Source organism: Fundulus heteroclitus, unplaced genomic scaffold (assembly GCF_011125445.2).
Source record: "Fundulus heteroclitus isolate FHET01 unplaced genomic scaffold, MU-UCD_Fhet_4.1 scaffold_28, whole genome shotgun sequence".
Lineage (NCBI taxonomy): Eukaryota > Metazoa > Chordata > Actinopteri > Cyprinodontiformes > Fundulidae > Fundulus > Fundulus heteroclitus.
Window position 1 is genome coordinate 5,528,394 of NW_023396689.1, and position 24,400 is coordinate 5,552,793.

The 24,400-nt window shown below is 48.0% G+C and overlaps 1 protein-coding gene and 1 long non-coding RNA gene across 5 annotated transcripts; both read right to left on the reverse strand.

Annotated features, from left to right (window-relative positions):
* Positions 1 to 503: 503 nt before the first annotated feature.
* Positions 504 to 16,242, reverse strand: trappc11 (trafficking protein particle complex 11). 4 transcript variants are annotated; one of them, XM_036130129.1, is made up of 31 exons: positions 15,886 to 16,211; positions 14,498 to 14,723; positions 13,777 to 13,946; positions 13,077 to 13,147; positions 12,650 to 12,764; positions 12,481 to 12,580; positions 11,775 to 11,848; positions 11,454 to 11,550; positions 11,213 to 11,346; positions 9,668 to 9,809; positions 9,476 to 9,569; positions 8,742 to 8,821; positions 8,310 to 8,388; positions 8,131 to 8,185; positions 7,894 to 8,039; positions 7,749 to 7,810; positions 7,543 to 7,675; positions 6,208 to 6,338; positions 5,903 to 6,028; positions 5,629 to 5,822; positions 5,399 to 5,547; positions 5,125 to 5,246; positions 4,926 to 5,045; positions 3,697 to 3,762; positions 3,409 to 3,565; positions 3,208 to 3,319; positions 2,700 to 2,791; positions 2,459 to 2,592; positions 1,078 to 1,245; positions 915 to 981; positions 504 to 812 (listed from the first exon to the last, which is right to left on the reverse strand). In XM_036130129.1, exons 2-30 carry the CDS (start codon positions 14,699 to 14,701, stop codon positions 937 to 939), a joined length of 3,372 nt encoding a protein of 1,123 aa, XP_035986022.1. In that variant the 5' UTR covers positions 14,702 to 14,723; positions 15,886 to 16,211; the 3' UTR covers positions 504 to 812; positions 915 to 936. The 4 variants fall into 4 exon arrangements, with proteins under 4 accessions (XP_035986022.1, XP_035986020.1, XP_012733885.2 ...); XM_036130127.1 differs by having other exon boundaries at positions 504 to 981; positions 16,197 to 16,242; XM_012878431.3 differs by having other exon boundaries at positions 504 to 981; positions 15,886 to 16,210.
* Positions 16,243 to 23,580: 7,338 nt separating this feature from the next.
* LOC118559414 lies at positions 23,581 to 23,881 on the reverse strand. Its single transcript, XR_004928848.1, has 2 exons — positions 23,731 to 23,881; positions 23,581 to 23,658 (listed from the first exon to the last, which is right to left on the reverse strand). It is a non-coding gene; the product is annotated as an uncharacterized LOC118559414 (long non-coding RNA).
* Between the last annotated feature and the right edge of the window lie 519 nt (positions 23,882 to 24,400).

Below are 24,400 nucleotides of genomic sequence, written 5' to 3' on the forward strand. Positions count from 1 at the left end.
TGTTCTGCTGGGTTGAAGTGAGGGGCTTATTCCAGACTGTTGTTGGTCTCCTTCCCCGTGTTCCAGTGAGCCCGGCTGGGCCTGTAATCCTAAAGTAGAAGAGTGAAGCTCATTTCACCATGAACCAGCGGCTTCTGACCGAAGAGTCAAAAGAATGCGGCGCTGGAGCTCATGTAAGGTTTGCTGCAAAAAGTCTGGATCCCTTATTGACGTACTGGAGCCAGAATCTGCTCCAATGAGACAAACGGTCCAACGCACTCTGCATGTCATTCCACACCACGTTAGGACGGCAGATGAATGAATACCAACGCTGAGGTTCGGACATGGGAACACCTGGGCGCCTTTCCCCGTACGGCAGACTCCATCCGTTCAAAAGGCGGGATGAAAGGAGCCAGGCATACCTCACGTCCAGACTAGCAGGAATTTCCCAGCAGGGAAATAACCCCGGCACACAAAGAAACAGGAAAACACCTGAGCACATCAGAATTACACCGACTGGTAAAAACAGGGTGTTAAACTTTTATTCCCCCCACCCGTCCTCAACTGCATCACATTTTCACAGTCAAAGGACTCTGCAGACATGCAAAGATAAGACACAGCAAGTACTTCAGTATAACCAGTCCTTCAACACACTGAGGCCGTGGATTACATCCCCCGGAGCGACGCAGAACCCCCATCAGACTCAGACAGGAGGTTCACGGCTAAACGAGCATCAGGTCAGGTCTTAGCTGCTTACACAACTCCAGTCACCGCGTTCACTCGCCGGGAACGACAGTCTTCAAATGTTTGGTCGACGGATGGGGTCCACGGTGCTTTTTACAGGACGACAGGGACCAGATGTGTTAATGACCACATCTGTGCGGAATGAGGCGGCTAAAAGAGCACACACGACGTTGCTTTGCTGTTGTATTTACAGGAAACCCTTTTGTTTTCTCCTCAGGCTGCGGCGATGGAGGCGTCGTCTGGCTGCCGGCCCTGAGGCTGAACACAAGGAAACACAAAAAAAAGGATTCAGACGTCGTCCAGGAATTCAGCGGAGACCGGCTGCCGGCTCGGAGCGCCCGCTTCCCGCCTTACCTTTACGAAGATACGCTGCGGCAGGAAGCGTCTCAGGGCGGGGCTGGTGGAGGTCGGACAGTGTGGCAGGCTGATGTTGAGCTGCGGTAGTGTTTGGTATCCAGCCATCAGGGGGTAATAATTATACAGCATCTGCTGCTCTGTGCCGGGGAGGACACGCAGACGCACCTGCATATCAACACACAGGGGCACAGCTGGCTTTAGGGCTCCTTTGGCTGGGTGATGTTAGTGGTCTAAACCTGGACTAGGGCAGCTATCAGTGTCCTTTGCACCATCTAGAACAACAGCAAAGGGCTTATAAGGCATCCAAACGTCTCCCCTTAACCTCCCTGATGGTTCCTCACGCATCTGATCTGACCGGCCACACAGCCTGGGTCAGATCAGGGTCACTGCATTCCTTTGCCATCTTAAGGCGGGACTTTTTAGGCGGTTCTGCTGTAAGAGGACACGCCCCCCAGCACCACTGTTCCCCCAGCGCTGGTGACATCAGGCCTCTTGCCCCGCCACGTGTCAGCTCACCTTACAGGGCACATGGTCGTGACGTGAAACCAAAACAAACATGGTTTCCAAAAGCTTCGACAATAAAAAGCTGGAAAGTGGTGCAGGCAGCTGTTTTTAGTCCCGTTTGGTGCATTTCTTTCATAAGTTTCCAGTCCAACTCATTTCTAAATCAATGCTCACAGATGCGCTCTAGCCGTTCTGTCTGAGGTTGAGCTACTTTGCAAAAAAAAAAAAGAGGAAACATCTCAGTCTCTACAAGCGCAAAGCTTGTGGAGACGGACCCAAGAAGCCTTGGGAATGTCATTGAAGTGACAGGTGGTTCTACAGAGGGCTGACCATGGTCCTAGGGCTGGGCGATAAATCGATTTAAGCGATTCATTCAAGTTTACATTTTTTTAAGAATACATTTTTGGAAAATCTGGATTTTATTTTTCCAAATTAATCATTGGGCTTCCGTGAAGAGATCAGCACGCAATGCTGAATATATGTTTAGGAAAATATATTCTCAAAATAGTGTAAAAGGAAACCTTTTTTTTTTACCGTAATGCGAGGCATTTTAATTTACTCATTTACTTATTTTTTTAGTGATGTGAAGCCTGCTCTTAAAAGCAAGTTTTTAAATTAATTTTTTTCGGGTTTTTTTATGAAAAGAAAAGGAGGAAAAAATAAATCGATTAATCGGATTTGGTAAAGTAAAATCAGAGATTTTATTTTTAAGCCATATTGCCCAGCCCTACATGGTCCACTTCACAACTATACATTCATGTCTGCTGCTCCATCACATTAAAGTCCTACACCGCCCATGAAGCAGGCGAGCCATAGGTTAGGTTAGGTTAGGTTCACTCTGTGTCAACATGCAGCATATGGCCACCAGCCGCACCTGTTTGAGTCCGGAGAACATGAAGGCGTCTGATGGATCAACGGCTATCTCCACCTCCTGCACCTGCGCTGTTCTGTTCTCTATGTGGTACCGGACTGGAAGAGACTCTCGGACCCGGCCAAATGAAGGCAAATCTGCACGGAGACATCAAACAGAGAAACTCACAGCACGACTGGAGGAACGTTTCCAGTGGAAACAAAAGCAGCGGCAGGACGGCTCCTGGCGCGATGCGTTCACTGACCAGCGTAGACGTAAAGAGGGACAGACTCCAGGATGACATGAGGTAGAGAGACTGTGGTCTGGATGAGGGGGCTGTCTGCGCCGGAAGACTTCCTGTTTAACAGAGTTCAATGCAATTTTATTTATATAGCGTCAACTCAGGATACGTGTCATCTCAAGGCACTTTACAAAGTCAAAATCAATTAAATGTTGCAGATTAGTCAAAAAGTTTCCTCTCTAAGGAAACCCAGCAGATTACATCAAGTCTCTCCAAGCAGCATTCACTCCTCCTGAAAGAGCGTAGAGCCACAGTGGACAGTCGTCTGCATTGTTGATGGCTTTGCAGCAATCACTCATACTGAGCATGCATGAAGCGACAGTGGAGAGGAAAACTCCCCTTTAACGGGGAGGAGAACATCCAGCAGAACCAGAACCAGGCTCATCAGCCTCGACCTACTGGGGGTTAGAGAAGACAGACGTTCACAGCTGCTGGTGCTCCTCTACAGGTTTGTCTGCGTGTGTCCATGTACCTCCTCCATGATATGACGTACTGTCCTGTAGCCACGGTGTTACTGCTGCTGGTGCCCGGTGGACATCGAAGACAGAAACACTCGCTGGCGCATTCGCCCGTCTGCAGGACCACTGGACACACAAACACAGGCGCGGTTAGCTCGCCGCGTCTTTGCGGCTGTGGATGGGGACAGATGTGTGTGCTGGAGCGGCTGCGGCACCTTGCTGCAGCTGCGACTGAAGCTGGGGGGTGTTGCTGGTTATGGTCTGCAGCTGCAGACAGGAGGAGCTCAGCAGGAGAGGGCACGGCGAAGAGGAGACCACGTCTGTCATCAGCAGGAAGGGAATGTCCACCGCTACCCGCTCCAACGGCTCGAACTGGACACACACACACACACACACACACACACACTCTGCTGGCTGCTAGTGCGCTAACACAACCTCAACGTAGATGCGTGTAAACACGGTGACTCGTACGGCAGGACCGGTAAAAGGCATGGGCTACAGACCTTAGTAGATACAAACTTGACAGACGCTTCAAAGGGGACCACCGTCTCTACAGTCACAGTCTCATCCTGGAAACACAGGAAAAAGACCTTTATTAACTATTCTATAAGGGATAAATAAAGTAGCTAGTTGTTGGGGCCCATATAACACTAATTTACAGTAAACAAGTAAACCATGAATCTACCAGACAAACAGAACTGTGGGGGGCTCAGCGCACACCCGCCGTCAAATGGAAACACGAGCGCCAGCAAAGAGCTGATCACTTTTTTGGAACAAAAAAGTAAAAAAAAAAAAAAAAAAACATTGAGGCTCCCTCCCTCGTGGACATGAGTCCAGGCAGGCAAAGTTGTTTCTACGACCACAGTCACCCAGAAATCTGCTCGGCAGGAAGGTGTCTTCCCATCAAACTGTTCATCTGTGATTCAGAGCGGATGTGCTGAAATGCTCCAAGCAGGCGTGGATGCGTGGCGCTGCAGCCTCTCTGTGTGGTGTGGTGGATCTCCGCTGCAGAACAAACGGGTCTGGGTGCCGCCTATCTTAATAAATACGTTAACTACGCCCCGCTTCATGCCTCTGGTATGCCCGACTATAAAGGATAAAACATCTGCAGGCCGTCACCACGGCTCCCGGTACGCACTCAGTACGGCCGAGCTGACCCGGCTGCAGAACCAAGTTAAAGGGAAGGCAACCGGACTTTAGTTCAGTTCTTTCTGAAGACGATTCGACACCTATCCAGGAGTCTTTGTTAGTTCTAGAAAGTCAGCTGCAAATCAGTGACCCACCATCACTTTCCTGGGTCATCAGAATGATGATGACATGCTGAAGTAATCTCTGTAAACACGGGAGTTAGAAGCGCAATCCTCCCCCTGTGTTTAGTGATGGCTGCTCTCTGAGAAACCCGGGCTCCTAGCAGAACCTCAGCAGAACCACAGGTGGATGGCCTCATGCCGCGCTGCACTGATGCAGTATTTACACTCAGGTAACGTACAGAACATGGACAGACCTCTCAGTAGGTCCATACTTCTGCCTTAACCACCCGCTTTTATTGCTCTGATGGAATATTGGACATTTCTGAGAAACTGAACGTTGGGTTTTCATAAGATAAGATAAGATAAGATTACCTCAAAGCCAGAATCATCAAGGTTACCTCTAATTATTTCACTTTGTGTGTAATGATTCTGTATAACGAGATATTCTGACTCGTGGAGATGCAGCAGAGGAAGCTCTCTACCTTATGACATTTGCACACGATGTGGCGTCCTTCCACGGCTGTATCGATGCTGTAGGCCACGTGGAACAGGAAGACCCTCGGTCCGGTCGACACACACCTCATATACACACATTTCTCCAACTAGAGGCGGACAGAAGACACGGTGAGAGGGATGGCTTTCCAGCGGGGAAGAGCTGGGAACGTAGACGGGCAGCGGCACCTTCTCTCCTGGTTTCAGATCTCCCAGAGGAACGTCTGTGAGCAGAGCCGGAGCGTTGTCGTCACACACGCTCGACCCGTCAAGAGTCACATGGGTGGACTGGCCCAAGCCTGCCTCCTGGCCTGAAAACACCAGCAGATGACAGCCTGCTCTCATACAGGGTAGAACGTGCTTCTCTGGTTCCCAGAGACGACGACATGAATGACGAGGATCCTTTCAGGTCCACAAAGGCAGCAGACCGGCTGCTGCAGCTGAAGGCGTGGAAGGAGCGTACCTGGTTTGAGGCCGGCGGTGAGCTTGACGTCTCGTGCTACATCCTCCTCCTGTGATTGGACAGAGAGGCTGATGCAGTACATCTCGTTGGTGAGTGCAGGAGGCTGGTGGCACAGCTGGACCAGGATCTTTGGGACTCTGGAGATGATCCTGAACAGAAGCAGACACTCCTCGTTAGGCCTTCAGCCGAGCGGACCGTGACAGAAGAGTGAAGGCCGTCCATCACGTTACATGGTGCTGTGCTGCAGCGTCAGACTGTCCCAGTCCGGCTCCTGACGTGCCTCGGCGCCGCGCCCCCAGCGCCGTGACGACCTGCTGGCCTGCAGGGCCTCCTGGGTGGAGGCGGCGTCTCCGCCGGCGCCTCTCCAGCTCAGGAAGACGCAGCGGCCGCTGTCGCTGCCCAGCATCATCTCCACGCCTGTCATCTGCACCAACAGGCCCAGTCAGTCCCGCTCCCTGCCCCCGTCTCTCTGTCTGCCGCACACAGGCTGGCACACAGGCTTACCTCCACTTTCTTCCCCACGTCTTCCGTTTTAGCCACAAAGCTGAAGTCGTAGCATCTGGCTTTTCCCGGTAACAGCGTCATGCTGTCCTGACCCGACGACTCCGCCACACACCACTGGTTGTATTCCTGGGAGGGAAAACAGACAAAGCAGCATCAGTTAGCGGTGGCTGGGTTAGGCTTCAGAAGATGACCCGGCTGGCATTAGCACAGAAAGCTGTCAGATGGCACCATCTGAAGTCTCTGAGGTCTCTGGACGCTGCTGGCAGCTCAGAATCCCACCAAAGCAAAGCAAAGGGGGCGGGTACCTGGTTGCTGAGGCTGACGGTGAGCTTGCTGAATGACACGGGGTGGGGGCAGTCTGCTCTGAGGAACACCTGCAGCTGGATGGGCTGGTCCACGTGGAAGCTTGGAGACTGGAACCTGGCTTTGCACTGAACTGGTGTGAGAGAGAGGAAAGTCTAAGATCAAAACGCTGAAGCTTCTTTGTGCTTCGCTCACAGAGAGACAGGCGGATGTTGAAATTATTCCTCACAAACATCAGTGGAAAGATGCAAAAACCTGCTCAGCACGCTGCAAAAAGGGAACTAAAAGTAAGAAACCTTTTCAAATGAGTATTTGTCCTTGATTTGAGCAGGTAAATAAGAAGATCTACCGACCCCTAAAGTAAGAGAATTAGATGTACTGCAGAGGAAACGACGATTGAGATGAGTTGTTCCTATTTTAAGTGCAAAAACCTTGTTCCAGAGGATGCTGAGGAGCCCAGAGGCCAGCAGCATCCTGCAGGGTCAATAGACCCATCAACAGACCCCCAGACCCCAGATCAGCTAAGGACCAATGATGGTGCTTCCCTGGCTGAAAACATGCAGCCTAGTCTTACATCACAACTCTACCTTGGAGGAAGTGTTGTAAATCCACATGACCAGAAAGCCACATGTTCTATGGAGGGATGAATCCTGGCTCACAAAGCTAGCGCCATAAGGACATGCATGATCCAGTGTGTTGTGGAAGAATGTGACCGGCCTAGAGTCCAGACCCTAACCCAACAGAACACCTGAGGGATGAGCTGACAGTGGGAGCCAGGCCTTCTGATCCCAGCGTGATGTCACAACGTGGGGGAAACCCTCCCAGAGCAGTGGAAGCTGCTCCAGCTGCCCCCCCCCCCCCCCCGGGCCCACCTGCCATTAAACACCATTAACCAATGAGCGCGTAGCTCAGGCCTGTGTGCTGAGCCGACATGTTCAACTCCTGTTGGTGCGACTGCTATTTTCTTCAAATGTAAATAACAGAAATGATGTTTTTAAGAACCCGTATCCAGTCTCCTGTCCTCTGGGGACTGGAGATGCCTGTGGTACGAGTCGGGCTAAAAGCCATTTATGTCACTGTTAATATTATATAGTTATAAAATGTGGCAGCGCTGAAACATTCTACTTGCTAGAAACCATTGTTATACGTTCTAAACTTTATCAGGAATTCTGGGTAATCTTCATAACAACAGCTTTAATGCATTAAAAACAGAAAACGAAAAAAGGTAAATGTTTGACCCATTTTGTCGGGATGGGGGGCCAGAAGCTTTTTCCTCCTCCAAAGGGGGGCCCAACAGAAAAGCGGCGCTCTAAGTGAAGCCATGTGTGTTTACTAACTGAAGGGGATGTAGTCCTGCATGTCCACCATCACTTCGTTTGACCCGGACAGAGCCATGCGGTCGGTCCACAGCGAGCGGGCGGCGCTGACGGAGGCTGGGTCACATTCTGCCTCCGCCTCAGGAACCTTGTTCTGCAGACAGGACAGAGCGGTGTGGACCGGCTGAAGCCCCTTGGTTCTGGGTGCGTACCCTGCGGCTGCTTACCATCAACACTTTGAAGAGGTTCTTCTCTATCCTTGACTTCTGCTCCTCCTTCAGGGTAGAAGCTGAGGGCGACATGGCAGCAGGAGAAGCGTTAGTCTGTGCTCAGCCTGAGTCGGCTGAAAGTGATCCTCTGGGCCCGTGGTACCTCTGCCCAGCAGCTCCATGCAGTAGATGACGTAGTCTTTGACGCTGGCCATCAGATAAGCGCAGCGCAGCGCCGTGGTCAAGATGGCCGTCAGCAGAGGCCACCAGCGCTCTGTGCGGTAGTCGCACATCACGTAGTCCAGCAGCCTGTTTGAAGGCAAACACAGACGGCCAGTTAGTCCTGACTGACTGACTGACCAGACCCAGAGCGGCAGAGACGCAGCCAGCGAGGGCTCACTTCAAGGCTTTGGTGTAGTCTTTAGCGTGGTAGTACTCCTCTCCCATCTGCACCACTGCAAAGGAGAAGAAAGAGCCAGCAGAATGAAAGCTGAGACACGGGGGGGGGGACACCCTGCGCTTCCTGTCAGGAAGGGAGCACAGCAGTCCACATGGACAACGCAGAGCGCCACTACTCACTCAGGTGACTCTTCATTCGAGGGCACTTGTACTTCTTGAACTGGGCCACGGCATTGCTGAGCAGCGCTATGATCAGCTCCTGTGAAGGCAGACACAGCTTTACCGGGTCAGGCTGAGGCTTGCTCTAAATGCCAGGCTGGATCCAGAACAGGTCCTGCTGAGCCGGGCGTGCTCACCACCAGACACCCTCTACACTCAGCGTGACCATGGCCACTCCTGTACTGACCTACAATTCACCTTTTTGTCATAAACACTGCGACTGTGGTGCTGTGGGAACCCCTCAGAGCTGCAGGACCTCCATGTTAAAGCTCATAAACAGACATCATCACTAAAAGCTAATACCAATAAGCTGTGTACGTTGTTTTTACCATGACTGGGACTTTTGCTCTTGGAGAATGAATGAAGCACCACGTTACTGAGGTGTTTGCTTACCGAGTGTGGGACATCTGTCTCCTTTATCTGCAGGGCCAGAATCCCCATCTTCTCCTTCTCTGGATCTGTTGGATCGATACCTGCAAATAACGGCAATGCTGTGACTTTAGAAGCTCTTTCTTTCTAACTCTACCGTAGCGTCTTTACCAATGACTGCTTTGTTCTTGTAAATATCTTTTGTAGGCTGAGGAGCGTCAGAGGGACCTGGAACTACAGTTTTCCAGGTCAGCTGAGCAGCTTTCTTCAACATTTCAAAGGCTGCAGGGCTACCTTGCTACAGTAGGCCAGGTTCTGGGTTAACTGCGCCACAATCACTGTCTTGGATTAAAATTGATACATTGTATAGATCCAATCATTTTATCTGTGGTTTCTTTGTGCACCCAATTAAAGATGGAGTCTGGTGACGTTCTCAGCTTCTGCTAAAAGAAATAAAAGCGTTGCTCTGAAGTGACCAGGTACGGGACGGAAACTGATGAAAACGCAGCTTCTGTCCGTCTAATCTCAGCGTGGAACAAAACTGATCTAACTCAGAGAACTTCTGCATGTAAACGTCTCTACTGACTACCATGACAGATTAGTAGACAGGTCTTCAGCAGCTGATGATGTTAGAACCTGTGCAGAAAATGTTTTCAAAGCAACAAGTGAGCAGATGTCTGCTTTGTGAGGACACATCAGCTCTGCCATCACGACTCTGATCCAGCTCTAGTTCTCTAAGGTCAGGGTAACAAACATACTCTGGTGTCCTTGTCTCCAGGGTCTCTGGCCGTAGAAGTCCAGTCCTCCACTCTGGGTGTCCAGGGGGTCAGGGGAAGGGTAGGTCATTCCAGCCTGGAGAAACAAACATAGCAACAGTTCCTCCAGGTGGATTACCAAGCAGAGCAGCGTTAACGGCGACATGCAGAAAGACAGCGCAGCGTGGGTTTGACCTGACAGAGCTGCTGGGCCATCTGCTTCCTGTCCTGGCTGTAACAGGCAGCCTGCTGGTAGTAGAAGCCCGGGTTCTGGGTCTGGATGGCCGTCAGACCCAACTTTATCGCCTCATCGAACAGCTCGCCAAAAGACTGGAACCTGGTGGGAAGCACAAGCACGGCCTGAGGCCCTGACACACAGCCCTGACCGGGTCACACCGGGTCACCCCCCCCCCCGGCTTCAGTTCTGATCATATCTTGGCTCTCCAGTGCGCATCTGCACGAGATTTTGCCTACTGCACTGGTTTGTGAACGTTATTACATAATCGTAAACAAAATGGAAAAATAAATGGTGCAATAAAGGAACAAGTAGAAAAAAAAGGCCATTATTTGTTCCAGTGAGTTTTTATTCACATATCTAAGCTTATTTCTCAGGACTAATCACGGTCCTATCAAACAATACAAACTAGCCGATAACACCAGAAACGGAGGAAAGCTACTTTCTGCTGCTGAGATGCATGAAGGGTTCCTACAGCTCTCTGGCTCAACTTCCAGACTTTTTCAGGATGCTGAGCCTTTTTTAAAGCAGAAATCCTGAGCTAGAGAGCGATCTGTAGCTACATTCACGCTGCAGGGAAATGCCTCCCACATATGATCTTCTCATCCCCCCAAAACACGATCTGGGCCACTTCCATATGTGATACTAATTCAGATACGCATCGGTCATGTCACAGTTTATCCGTCTTTCACGTTACTCTCCTGACTCAAACTACACATCACATCCACACACAGCAGCAGCAGTTAGCGCTCCATAACAGACCATTGCTGATAGCTCTGCTGCTTTCTTCTTACCTTCATCTCACTATCATGTGGTCTTAATATTCTCGCCTCCCATACAGCTTTCTAATGACAAGGCGAGATGCCAGTATACACTATTTTACATTTTCTCAAGTTTGTTTTTAACCGAAACTTTATTGAACATCTCTAGAAACAATTCCATTCACCATTGCTTCTGCAAACAGTGCGCTGCTCTGTGACATCTCCATGTGTGCATGCGGGTCGCTTTGCGGTCTGGAGACGTTCAGACAGAAGTCTGATGGCGCCCCCATTTAATAGTAGTACCTCAAAAAAAATCTGATTTCAGCAAAAATAGTGCATTGAGCATGAAGACCTGCAGCGTGAACGTAGTGTATGGTAGATAGCTGAGCAGTGGTCAGGTTTATAATCTACACCTGGGGGTGGTGTACACACATGGAGCGCAGGAGAAAAAGCCTGGAAACACAAAGCTTTTCCTTCCACACATCCACACCTGACAATTATCTGATGATAACCAGGCATGGTTCTAGGTGCTACCTGCCAGGAAACAATCATGTTGTCTCCAGGTTCTAACAGGAGCTTAACACAAGCTCAGGGGTGCGACGCTCACATGTTACACTGTCATCAATTAATCCAGAACCCAAACTCTGCTGTGGACTGAAAGAACCTGAACACACGGTAAAGGTTTCCATATCCTGACTGAATTTACACATTATGGTGTGTGCAGGTGCAGCGTGCGTCTCTCACTGCTTAGACATCCATGCGGAGTGCTCGAAGGCCAGCTCGGCGCTGCCGATCTTCTTCTTGCACAGGTCGATGTGCTTCCTGAACTGAGCTATAGCATCCAGAGGAGTGTTGTGCTGGAAACACAGGCGGCAGATCTGCAGCGACCAGACACACGGAGAGGAGAAAGAGGCTCACACCAAAGGCTTTCCATCAATATTCCACCCAGGAGTGGAGAGCAGGGCGCAGGAGAGCAGCCACACACCTTGTAGTTGATGAACCCTGCCAGGGTTTTGATCTCCAGCATGTTGGTCTCGTGTGCTCTGAGCTCATGGACCAGGCTGTAGGCAGCTCTGTAGTACCTGCAGCCCCAAACGGGAACATTCAGCTCTCAGCAGCTCCAAGTCAGTATTACTCAGGGAAATTATCACTGATTTGATAAGCCATCACATCAAACACGAGGTCAGACGTCACCAAGGACGGTTCAGATTCTCCGACATCGCTATTGTGCAGGGCTTTCATTCAGAAAAAGCTTTTTCCCTTGATATACTGACGGTTTCCGAGCAACGTCAGAGATTAGACTTACTTGAGAGCGTTCTGGGTGTCCTGTTTGAGCTCACTGAGGAAAGCCATTTTAAACTGGTGTCTGACAAACAGCAGCTGCAGGGAGAAAACACGGACAGAACAACTTCAGAGTAGGAAGAGCCGTGCTGGAGGCACGCGATAACACGCTCTTTAAACGTTTACCAGCGACAAACCCAGAAAAACACATCACATGTCTTCCCAGTTCAAAAAAATTAGCACCATTTTCCCATTCTTTCTTCTGGGTTTGGCTCAATTTTCCCCTCCTCAGTCCTTTGCGTTCACTTTAAAGGGTTAAACACTGTCCACTACACAATTAGAGCAGATATTCCTACAGGGGGCAGGCTTTAAATTCAGAACCTGTCCCGTCTAGAAACGGGAAGGAGGGTGGGAAGGAAGGAAAGGAAGGACACACAGAAGAGAAGGACCCAGGGAAGGAAGGAAGGAAGGATGGCAACCCAGAAGAGAAGGTAGACCTCAAGGAGGGGATGGAGGACCCAGAGGAGTAGAGAGAGGAGGAGGAAAGGATGGACAGAAGGAAGAATACAGCATTTAGAGAACAAGGACCCTAAGATCCTGGGGGCCAGGGGACAGACAGGGCTCCTGTGGACCTAGCAGTTTTAACGTGACAAACTGGGAACAGGTTTAAGGTCCTTTGTGCTAGCATCAGGCGCAGGATGTCCCACCGCGTGGTTGGCAGCGCTTCCTACCTGGTGGGTGGTCTTGTTGAGGAACTCCTTGTGGGATTTGACCCGACGGATCTCTGTGTAGTAGTACGTCTGAGCGTGCTCATAGAAGGCGTTCTCCAACCTGAAAGGGGACAGAGCAGCATGCTGAGCTCAGGCTCCCGCGGGCCAGACCCTCCCCACTGTACCGTACCTGATGATGTAGCCCACTAAGTGGTCGGTGTGAGGCAGCACGAAGAGGCTCTTGCCTGACAGGTCACAGGAGTTACAAAGAGCCGAGGCTCTCTCTGACGCCACCAGGTCCTCTCCTGTGCACACATCAGGGGCCCGTGTCATTCCAACGTCAGTGACGGTGACACAGGTCAGAACCACATGGACATAATGACTCCAACACAGCGCCTTGCAAAGGTGTTCGCACCCCAGTAAGCCTCCCCTACTGGTGGGGGAACATTTGGAGGAGCTGAGCCCCAACGTCTCTGTTTTCTCCTTCCCAGCCTAGCACTACGCTGTGCTGGTCTCTGATTCAAACCCCAAAGGTTACGCTGGAGTTTGTGGTAGAGATGGTCAAGGGGGGGGATTACTTTTGCAAGACGCTGTATCTTGTTCGGCGGGAGACGTACCTGGAGGTAGAGGAGTCTTCTTTTGGATTAAAACCACCGCCACTTTGGTGTTCCTGCCCTGAAGACTGGTCCTAGAGACAAAAAAAGCACTGCTTATACCTCTGGTACCTTCTGAAACCTCCTCCTCTGTCTCCACACAGCAGAGATCACCGGCAATTAGGGCTGGGCGAGAAATCCACTTCAGACATTTATTCCAATTTGCAGCATTTCATTCTGGGAGATTGAGATTTTTGCCATGAAACTTTGCGATGTTGAATATATGTTTAGGAAAATATATTGTCAAAATACTCCAATGAGTAAACCTTTATTCATTTACTTATTTTTTTAAGTTGGTGTGCAGTTACACTAGTGAAGCCTGTTCTTAGACGTTCAATACAGCCAGCAGCAAACGTTTTGTGTTATATTGTCATCACTGACGATGACAGGGCAGCCATCTTGCTTTACAGGCATGTTTTAAAGCTCCTAATAAGTTGCACTTTGAGTTCAGGTCAACTCCCAGATGAGAATACTGAAATAAAAGTGTCTAAAAATAATTCCAGCAATTTCTTTTTACCAAACAAGAGGGAGGACAATCAATTAATCGGATTTGATAAAAAAATAAATTAAAAAAAATTATCCATATTGCCCAGCCCTACATGAACCCATCGCGGTTATGACTGAGTCCGCTTTCCAATGACTAACTCCCCCAGGGAGCCCACACCTGACGATCTCCACTTTAGTTGCACATTCGGACTGTTTCTCCTTCCACTGCGGGTCATCCCAGTCCAGCTCGTAGAACAGAACCACCAGAGCGGGGACCAGGTTCAGATGTTTGTTCATCCAGCCGGTCTTCAGGATGCCTTTTGGGATGTACCACTCGTAAGACGTCCGCTGGACACAGAGCAGAGAGCTTCACGGTAACTCACAAAAGGATCATTTTAGATGCATTAATCAGGGGGTGTTAAGCTGGTGTTACTGATGTGTGTGCATGTGTGTGTGTGTGTGTGTGTGTGGGTGTGTGTGGGGGGGGGGGGGGGTAATAAGCATCCATTACACTTTTCCAATCAACAGGTGTACAGTAGTCTCATCAGGTCAGATCCACACAGCTCTGCTGTGACACAGTGGGAGCTCCTGCACAACCACTGCATGCTGACCTGCTTTACTGTTCCCTTTGGCCAGGGAGGAAACGTGTGTCTTTAGAAGTGAGTGCATGTTTGAAGAACCTGCATTAAGCTATAACAGCATGTTCAGCCATGCACCGGTCACTACGTGTGTCACTACATGTTTGTATGTCCTTCATTTAGACATAGATGCTGTTAAATACCATTTGTTGTGCACCCCGACCCCCCCTTTCAGAGCCCTGAGAGCACAGTCCTAATCCAACCTGTGTGTTTGGGCGTTGATGATGGCCGGTTAAACCCCCGGCCAAGGCCACAGCTCACCTTGGTGCGACATTTGGGATACTCGTGGTCTCCTGGGAGAACTTTGAAAGAGATGGGGACTCTGTCAGCGCGTCGGTTGGCACAGAAAGCGTCCCAGATGGCTCGATGCACAGCGTTGTAGACCACGTCCAGCCCGGTTAATGCTACGAAGGCCATGGGCCTGCAGCATAGCTCTGGGGGAAGCTCCCACTGGGATCCTGCCATCACGAAGGTTCAAAACACAGACCTGCGGAGCAGCAACGCACCATCAGAGGCAAACAGTCACCCGCTTCACAGAGAACCCTCCACACATGAAGGCTGATCTTTAATACATTCAGACATATTCAGCATGCTACTATCAGCGAGTCCACAGCTGCTTTTCCTTTGTTTGCCAGATCGCAGGTAAACCTACACTGGATTTCATGGATTCTCTCTTTTTTCACTCCTGTAAACAGCAGAGCCGGGTTTCCTGTTAAAAGCTCCAACAACACCATGTCTGATGTAACTGAAGACGAGCAGGATTTACGAATGTTTTTAAACGACTAGATTCCAAATATCTTCTGCTACAGCCTGATCATACACTCAATGAGCACCTGCAAGTGCAGCTTCAATCACAGATCGGAAATTAAAAAAAGTTTATTATTATTATTATTATTGAGAAACAATGCAAGCTGAATGCCTTTTTGTTTGAGTATCTTTTATAGTACATTAATGTGAAGTTGGCCGAATAAAGGCTCTGTTACCAGTTCATTACTCACTCATCACAGGTTGAAAAGCTTTTTGAAGTAATAACCAAACACATTTCAAAATAATTCCTTTTAAAAATCAGTTTATAACTTTTAGCTCTTTTTTTGCGTGGTTTTCGCTCCCAGCTTTCCACAGGTCTCGATGTGAATTCAGGAAGACTGCAGACTGGTAACGAAGCCGCAACAACTGAGCAAACATACCTGCACTAACTACTGGTCTCTTCCCACAGTGGGGGAGCTGACAGCAAAACAATCATCTCTGCCTCAAACCCCACTGGCGTTCAGCTGACAGGGGAGAAGCCCGATCGACCAGCTGCAGAGCCACAGGTCACAAGACTCGGAGGCTAGCAGAGCTGCTAGCAGAGCTGCTAACAGTGACAGGTCTGTTTACCCGGTCCGGACCAAAGCCCAGCCCGGATCACCCCAATCCACGCCGCAGCAAGGCGTGACAGCGACACGGCGACCTACAGGATCTTCACCGAGAGGCGGACAGCCTGGAGTTTACATAATACAGATAATCCCCACGCTCAGATCAGATCCCAATACGAAAGCGGAACTAGCAGGACAACCAAGCTAGGCTAACGCCGCGGATTCTGGTTATTCTGAACTAAACAACATCTACAGGTGACCCTGCATGTTCTGTGGAGGGGGGGATCAGACTACCTCAGTGGCATCCCTTTGGAGGACCTGATGGGAGCAGCGCAGCAGGCAGAGGAGCTAGCTGCTGCTGAAGCAGAGAAGCTAGCTGCTGAAGCAGAGGAGCTAGCTGCTGCTGAAGCAGAGGAGCTAGCTGCTGCTGGGCGACGCCTCGGCGCCCTGTTAGCAGGAAGCTGTCCGCCTCCGCTGCTGGCTCATTGCTCTGCTGCCGAGCGGCTCGTCCCTGGCCTGACCACCCCAACCACACACACAACAGCGGCTAGTTTAGTCAGCAGCGGCCGCTGAAACCACAACAAACACTACGGCTAGTTAGCTACCTCCGGTAGAGGATCACTTCCGGTTCAACCTGTCAGAATAAAAGTGACACAGACTGCCCATTTAAAAAAATAAAAGCATGTGAAGAATGTCTAACAAAGTTAATAAGAAATACAGAACTAAATAGTTCAGTTATTAAATTAGTAATTAAATCAGTTATTAAATTACACCAACAATTATAAAGCCAAAAAACAATTGATCAGGTATAAGAACCAAAAGTGGCAAAACTGAACAAATCAGACATTAAATTACAACTTAAACGCATTAATCTAGAATACTTTATATAGCAAACATAGTTTCTAAAAAAAACTTTTTACCCTTATAAAGGTTCAGGATATATATATAGTTTCCTTCGTCAAAGGGGCTCTCATTTATAAATTTGCGTGCGTTACCAATGGGGCCTGAAACTATACGTCACTTTTCAGACAAAGCTCGTCATCTATAAAAAAAAAAAAAAAAAAACGGAAAATGAGGGGTCTTAATGACAACTCTGACCCATGCCTACGCTCATTTTGGAGAAAGATGGTAAAGTGGTGAATTGCAGCCAGACTGCATGATGATTCCTCTAAAAAGTTCAGTTTCACTCCTTATCAGACTTGAAACATTGATCGACTTCATCATAAGCATTCGAAACTGCAGTGCCTGCGCTGGTGAGACATAACTATACATAAGGACCTTTCAAACATATATAAAACATGCCCATAATCTAACTTAAAGCTATAGCTGGTAATCCTATTCAGAAACATTCTGTGTTATACTGGGTAAAATTGTCCCTCCATCCTTAAAGTGGTAAATAAATTATGGATTCACAAAAAGGATTCAATTTTTTTTTTATCTCTGTGAGAGCTGGAGGTCTATGAAAAACTCACCAATCCCTGCTGTTAGGTCCAAATGGCAGGGATTGGTCGAGTTTTGGTCCTGGCCACAACCCCCTCTGTCCCTCGAGTTCCGGGGATATCGCCTTATCTATTGGTTGTCCTACATGCCAATCATTGTGACGCGCTCACGTAACGCCAGTGTGCGTGCACGTTCCTTGTTACATTCCATGTGGCTCTGCATGCACACTTCTAGTGTTTATGTACCTTAGCAGTAAGCTTCGGTGTAAGCCGTTCATTGTAGCTCTGCTGCTCTCATCGGATACTTTATTTATTATGCTACATTTATCTATGACTTGCACCTGTTTTTCAGTTAAGTTTATTGTGCTTCCTGTTTTAATCTAGAGCTGTATTTTCTTCCCTGACATTTCCTTCAACCAGTCAATCAATTAATCAACTATAATTTATTTTTATAGCACTTTACACTGCCAATATAGGCAACCAAAGTACTTCATGATTCAAAGAACATAAAAACATACAAAAAGAAAAAAAAAAGCATAGAAGCATAAAAACAGAAATTAAAGATTACAATTTAGCAATAGAATATTGGGGTTTGCTGTGCTATACAAAGACTGTCTGAATAAATAATTTTAAAGGTTTGATTTAAAAAGACATATCAGTGGTGGAGCGTAGATCCAGAGGGATCTTGTTCCAGAGTCTGGGTGCTGCCACTGAGAAAGCCTGATCATCCCAGTGTTTGGACCTAGTCCTTGGTATATAATTACATGCTTTAAAAAAAATGAAAGCTTAAAATCTATTGTAATACAGACAGGAAGCCAGTGTAAAGAGGGAAGAACAGGGGTGAAATGATCATGTTTGGTGGTGTCAGTTAGAAGACAGGCTGCTGCAATTTGCCATGTCCTTCATCAAAATAAAGGACATGACAATAATCAGTTCTAAAGCTGATAAAGGTACAAACGCCTTCTCAGGTCAGGACGATTTAGAAAAGGTTTAACTTTAGCTGGAGGACATAAATGTTAAAAGCTTGATTCCCTGCCTGATTGAAACAACTGATTGCTTCAGTCAGTTTTGCGGTTACAAGATAAATTACAGCAAAACCGAAGCTACACCGTTAGGGAGGTTAATAGATATACCTACATGGCCCTTTCCATTTGAATGGAAAGCTAATATCAGATATCTGATTACCCTATATGTTCCTAACAGAATACTTCTCTCTCAGACTGCAAACATTCATTGAATTGAGAAAGTTTCCGGGATGGGAAGCGAAAAGTCTTCAGTTTCAGAACAGAAGTCCAGTTGTTTTATTTTTTTAGCCTTTTTTGAATTGATCATGACCTGGATGACTGAGAACCTTCACCAACATATAAGCTAGTCAAGGCACTTCTTGCTGTTCCTCTTTCAAAGATGAAACACATGTGATAGCAGCAGTTACGCATGCAGGCCCAGCATTAGGGGACCAAACAAGCGGGGACATTTCATGCACAGTGGAGAGGCAAATCCATAGCTCTACTAAAATAAAAATAGAAGAAAACACTGTCTTTTCCAGAAACACTACTATATGTCAAATACATATCATTACACAATAGCCTATTGCAGGGATATTCTGAGCTTGCATGACGCACTATATTAAAACATTAAATGCACGTTTGCAACAACCAACGACTAAAATAAACAACTTCAGTTCAAATAACAAAGTGATAACTCTTCTAACCGCACATCACCATGGCAGCGTCTTATTATTGGGTAGAAAAGGGGAAAAAACAGTTTGACCAGCCGGTCAGGAATCCTCCCGAACCTCCACCTCGCCCATTGGTGTGACTGACTTTAGCCTGTTGTGCCATCCAGCCATGAGGAAAAATCAGATTGAATTGGGAACAACGTGTAACATGATGAGAAATCAAAATGGGTTGTAAGCAAAGGAATTTCACACATCCACGCTGAGACAGCCTCTCACAGCAGGGTGGCCTGCTATGAAGCCAGGCTATATCTCACTTCTTCTTTTCTTCTTGGCTGGGGACTCCCAAGAAGAGGGTCCGCGCTCGGGGACCAGCCGCCCATGCGGACCACATGTGCTTAAAGACTCACAAGCTGGGTAAAATGTGCTTTCTGTGAAACTCAGTCCCATCGCTCCTGCCTCGGGTGAAAAAGGGGGGATTTCTCTTCATCCAGAGGACCTGACTGAGCTCGGAGAACTGCTGGCCAAATCAAAGCTAAGTCTGCAGTCTCACTTCTGCTTAACCAGACCACGAAGTGAAATAATCTGTCTATGCTGAACCATTTTTGTTTTGCTTGCTCAGCTGTTGCAGGAAACGGACTCCAGACAGAGCCGGAGTCAGAGCGGCCAGCAGAGGACCCATTTTCCAAAGCTGAGAGCAAAATCTGGACTGAAATCGGCTGCTGCATGCCAGAGACTCCACTACAACCCGGCCTGCTCCAACCGCCACGTTTTGGCTAGTCGCAGAACCGCATGCTAGCCATTGCTGAAATAACCAACACCGCTTTTCCTGGGAGTACTGCGTCCAACTGGATGCCCAAAGTGAACGAACTGACACAGAGGCACCGACAGGTTTGGCAGAGAAACATCGGAACAGGGAAAGTTAAATGGTTGATTTAGAAGGTTTACTTAATGCGTTTTCACGGTGTTTCTGAAACACGTTGAGCTTACAGGGTAGGTCCCGTTAGCATTCTTCGAACCACGCCATTGCTGATGTAATTTGAGTGTGTTTTTATAGTTATAACAAACGTTATCTCCACAAGGGTTTTATACACTCACCGGCCACTTTATTAGGTACACCTGTCCAACTGCTCGTTAACACTTAATTTCTAAGCAGCCAATCACATGGCGACAACTCAGTGCATTTAGGCATGCAGACATGGTCAAGAGAATCTCCTGCAGTTCAAACCGAGCATCAGTATGGGGAAGAAAGGTGATTTGAGTGACTTTGAATGTGGCATGATTGTTGGTGCCAGAAGGGCTGGTCTGAGTATTTCAGAAACTGCTAATCTACTGGGATTTTCACGCACAACCATCTCTAGGGTTTACAGAGAATGGTCCGAAAAAGAAAAAACATCCAGTGAGCGGCAGTTCTGTGGGTGGAAATGCCTTGTTGATGCCAGAGGTCAGAAGAGAATGGCCAGACTGGTTTGAGCTGATAGAATGGCAACAGTGACTCAAATAACCACCCGTTACAACCAAGGTGGGCAGAAGAGCATCTCTGAACGCACAGTACGTCAAACTTTGAGGCAGATAGGCTACAGCAGCAGAAGACCACATCGGGTGCCACTCCTTTCAGCTAAGAACAGGAAACTGAGGCTACAATTTGCTAGCCTCGTGAGACCATCCTGATCTCGCGAGCTGTCAAGGTTTCACTCGCAGATCAGTCTGGCTACCCTCCGTTAAAGAAAATTTGGAGCCGTTCACCAAACGAACGTCCAATCAGCGTCGGCTTTGAGGCGGGTTGAGGTGTGACGCAACGGGAAGCGCGTCAGTTCAGTCTAAACAACATGGCGGCTTCAGCCGACGAAACTAGCGTTAGCGTGGCTATCGAGCAAGTTTTATCGGAATTATAGAGTATTTCTTTGCTGAGCTAACGAGCCTTTACCTGCAGTAGCAAGAGTAGCTTGGCTTGTGGTTGTGTTTTCGTCGTCGCTCGTACCAGAGCGACGACGAATCTGATTGGTTCATTTGGCCCGTCTATCACCAACATAGGCCAATCAGCTAACCAGTATTTTCGCCCCTTCCCAAAATTACTTCAACGGAAGGTTTCCAGATGGATATGCGGAGCAAATCTATCTGGCGGAGTCAGGTAAACAATTTGCACAAGCTCATCGAAATTGGACAATAGAAGATTGGAAAAACGTTGCCTGGTCTGATGAGTCTCGATCTCTGCTGCGACAGTCGGATGGTAGGGTCAGAATTTGGCATCTACAACATGAAAGCATGGATCCATCCTGCCTTGTATCAACGGTTCAGGCTGGTGGTGGTGGTGTCATGGTGTGGGGAATATGTTCTTGGCACTCTTTGGGCCCCTTGGTACCAATTGAGCATTATTGCAACGCCACAGCCTACCTGAGTATTGTTGCTGACCATGTCCATCCCTTTATGACCACAATGTACCCAACTTCTGATGGCTACTTTCAGCAGGATAATGCGCCATGTCATAAAGCTGGAATCATCTCAGACTGGTTTCTTGAACATGACAATGAGTTCGCTGTACTCAAATGGCCTCCACAGTCACCAGATCTCAATCCAATAGAGCATCTTTGGGATGTGGTGGAACGGGAGATTCGCATCATGGATGTGCAGCCGACAAATCTGCGGCAACTGTGTGATGCCATCATGTCAATATGGACCAAACTCCCTGAGGAATGCTTCCAGCACCTTGTTGAATCTATGCCATGAAGAATTGAGGCAGTTCTGAAGGCAAAAGGGGGTCCAACCCGTTACTAGCATGGGGTACCTAATAAAGTGGCCGGTGAGTGTACATTGACGGGATATTGATGTTTGCGTTTTCCAGTCCGCTCAAAGCTTTTTTTTTTAAAGCTTTTTAAAACCGAATGTCCGCTAGCTAATACTATTAGCTTCCAGAAACATTTGCCCTTCTCAGATATGCAACTCCAGTTTGTTTCAAGCATAACGCTTGTTCGTTTCGCTCCACCATCGTTCGATAGTTCTATGAGCATTATTACCGCCTTAATATTAATATAACTTTAGGATTAGCCGATTTTAGTCACTGATCGCTACAGCTACCCCTAGCTTCCCAGAGGTATAATTGCATTAACAAAATCAAGTGTTTGAGAATTTTACTGATGTTTACTGAGAAAATCATTCTTTAAAATGTTATTTCATCAAATAATGTTTTGTTTAACTCAGGATTTGCATTGTGAATGGATTGAAACACCTACCAAATGTTCCGAATTAGTTAAGCTAATTTAACCTCAATTCGCATTCTTTAATCAACCACTTTATTTTGTCTTTTGTTTCTTTTGTGTGTACATAGTTCCTTAGCTTCTTTTTGGGCTGCAGCATCTTCTCACAGCTGCAAGGAGCACCAATTCCTTACACAGCTATATGACACATAATGTGAAACAGCTTTTGGGGCACAGATTATTTTTTATTTCTTTAATTTTCTTAATTGCTCATCGCGCGTCTTGCTGCACCAATCGGCTGCCAAAAACCACTACTGTCTGCAACTTTATTTTATTGTTGAGGGGGCAGAGCATATAATTTGAGGGGCCAACGCCCCATTGCGCGCCCCGGCCTGCCGTGTCCTCCTGTGCTGCCATGCTTGTGTTGGTTCAGCCACTCTTTCGGCACATCGGTATGTCCCGCCTTAAACCTTAATACTGCAACGTGATAGGCGCAACCCATTTTTGGTTTGGACACAAAGGTTTAAGCTGGAGCGATACAGGATGGATTATTGTGTGTTTGTGAATGCACAAATACTGCAAGAATCCATCTTGCAGGCAAGGTTAGTTCCCTGCCTGCGTTCAGGTTTCTTTTTTTTTATTAAGTTACAGCTCTGTGTCTGGTTGTAATTTTGGATCCTTTGTCTAGTTCTCGTGATGATGTTAAAATCCCAACAATTAAGAGAATCATAAAAATACAACCTTTAAGAAATTCTGTGAAATGTTCATTTCATAGTTGAAAAAAAATTGAGAACTAAATAAGGAAAACGTAGAAAACACTAATGCCAATCAGGCCACCTGCCTAGTAGTGTATATGCCCTGACCCATCAAGGCATAGGCTCCAGTAGACCGCTGAAGGTGTGGCATCTACCACCAAGAGGTTATGAGATGTGGCCTCGACCCCTCGGACTCATTTGTTTTGTATGTCCCCCAATTAATTACTTGATTAATTAAGCTCTGAAGAATTTCAGGCCAAATCAACACTTTAAGCTTGGTGTGTGCCTCAAACCATTCCTGGCCCATTTTTGCTTTGTGGCAAGGTGTTATCCTAGTGGTAAACGTTGAACTAACATCCACATGGAGAGCAGGATTTAGGGTTTAAGGTCAAGATGACCTTTGCATCACACCGCCAGTTGTTTTGTTTTTTTTAGAGATTTTTCGCGGCTCTAGTGGCTCGCTTTTTATTATAGTAGGCTGACAGGAAGGGGGTGGAAGAGGGGGAGAGTCATGCGGCAAAGGACCGTGGGTCGGAGTCGAACCCGGGTCGAGGACTAAGGCCTCCATACATGGGCTGCGCTACCCGCTACGCCACCAGCGCACCCAGGGAAGGAAAAAAAAAATGTTTAAGAAGTTCATTTTATTGGTTCAGTAATTAATCTGGAACCGGGAACACAGATCGGGTCTTCAACTAGACACAGGAGAGGATAGGTGGGGTTAATGAATGTGTTGATGGATCTTGGAATATTTTTTTGGTAGTTAGCTTACTTAAGAGATGATGACAACCACTAAGGAGGAAATAAGTGGGGGCTGGGATGCTGGTTCAGCCAGAGAGAGGCAAGTCTGATCCGAGTAAGGCTTGTATGAAGAACACGGTGGTGTAATGGATTTAGGAGGACCCAAGAAATACCCGAAAACAAGTGAGTACAAAACTTTAACAGTCTTTATTTGACGCTGGCGGCGCGGTCCCCTGGCTCGGCTCGCACTCTGCGACTGGCCACTCCTGAAGGCAGAGTCGCAGGTTAGTGACCAGCAGATATTGACAGGTAGGTGAGAGAGAAGTAGGATCACTAACCTGGACGTGCTGAGGGCAGAACTCTGACTCCTTATATCGATGGCGTCCGAGAGGGGGTTATCCAGGGCTCTTTGTCCAGGTCCAGTCCGAGTCTTTGTCAAGGGGAAAATCCGTTTAATCCAGGCAGCGGTTTCCAAGGGAGAATCCAACAGAGCGTCCAGGTCCAGGTCAAATCCAGAAAGCACAGACAGACAGGGGGCAGGCGAACTCGTTACTCACGGACAGGCTGGGGTCAGAAACACGGTGAGGCAGTCCAGTTCTCTGAGGCTGACAGGCAGGACCCAGGCAGGCAGACAAATCCAAAGGGGCAGACAGGTTTCCAAAAACAGAGGCAAAAACAGGTCGAGAGGCAGACAGGAATTCAAAAAGAAGGCTGGAAGCGCTCACCGTATGGCTAGAGACGTTCTGGCACTGGAGGCTGCGAGGAGCAGAGCTTTTAAGCAGCCAGGGCGGAGACCGACACAGGTGTGCTGATTGCAATCAGCAGCTCCAGTGCCAGAAACGTTACAGGTGGAGGGTGAGCAGGCTTCAATCTCAAGTGAGTCCAAGGAAACAGGAGGCAAGACGCTGTCACCCAGGAGCTTCAGCCCAAGGAAACAACTTGAATAGGCGTGAGATAAATTTGGAATCGGGAAAATGGACCAGAATCCAGTATCCAGGAGTAACCTTG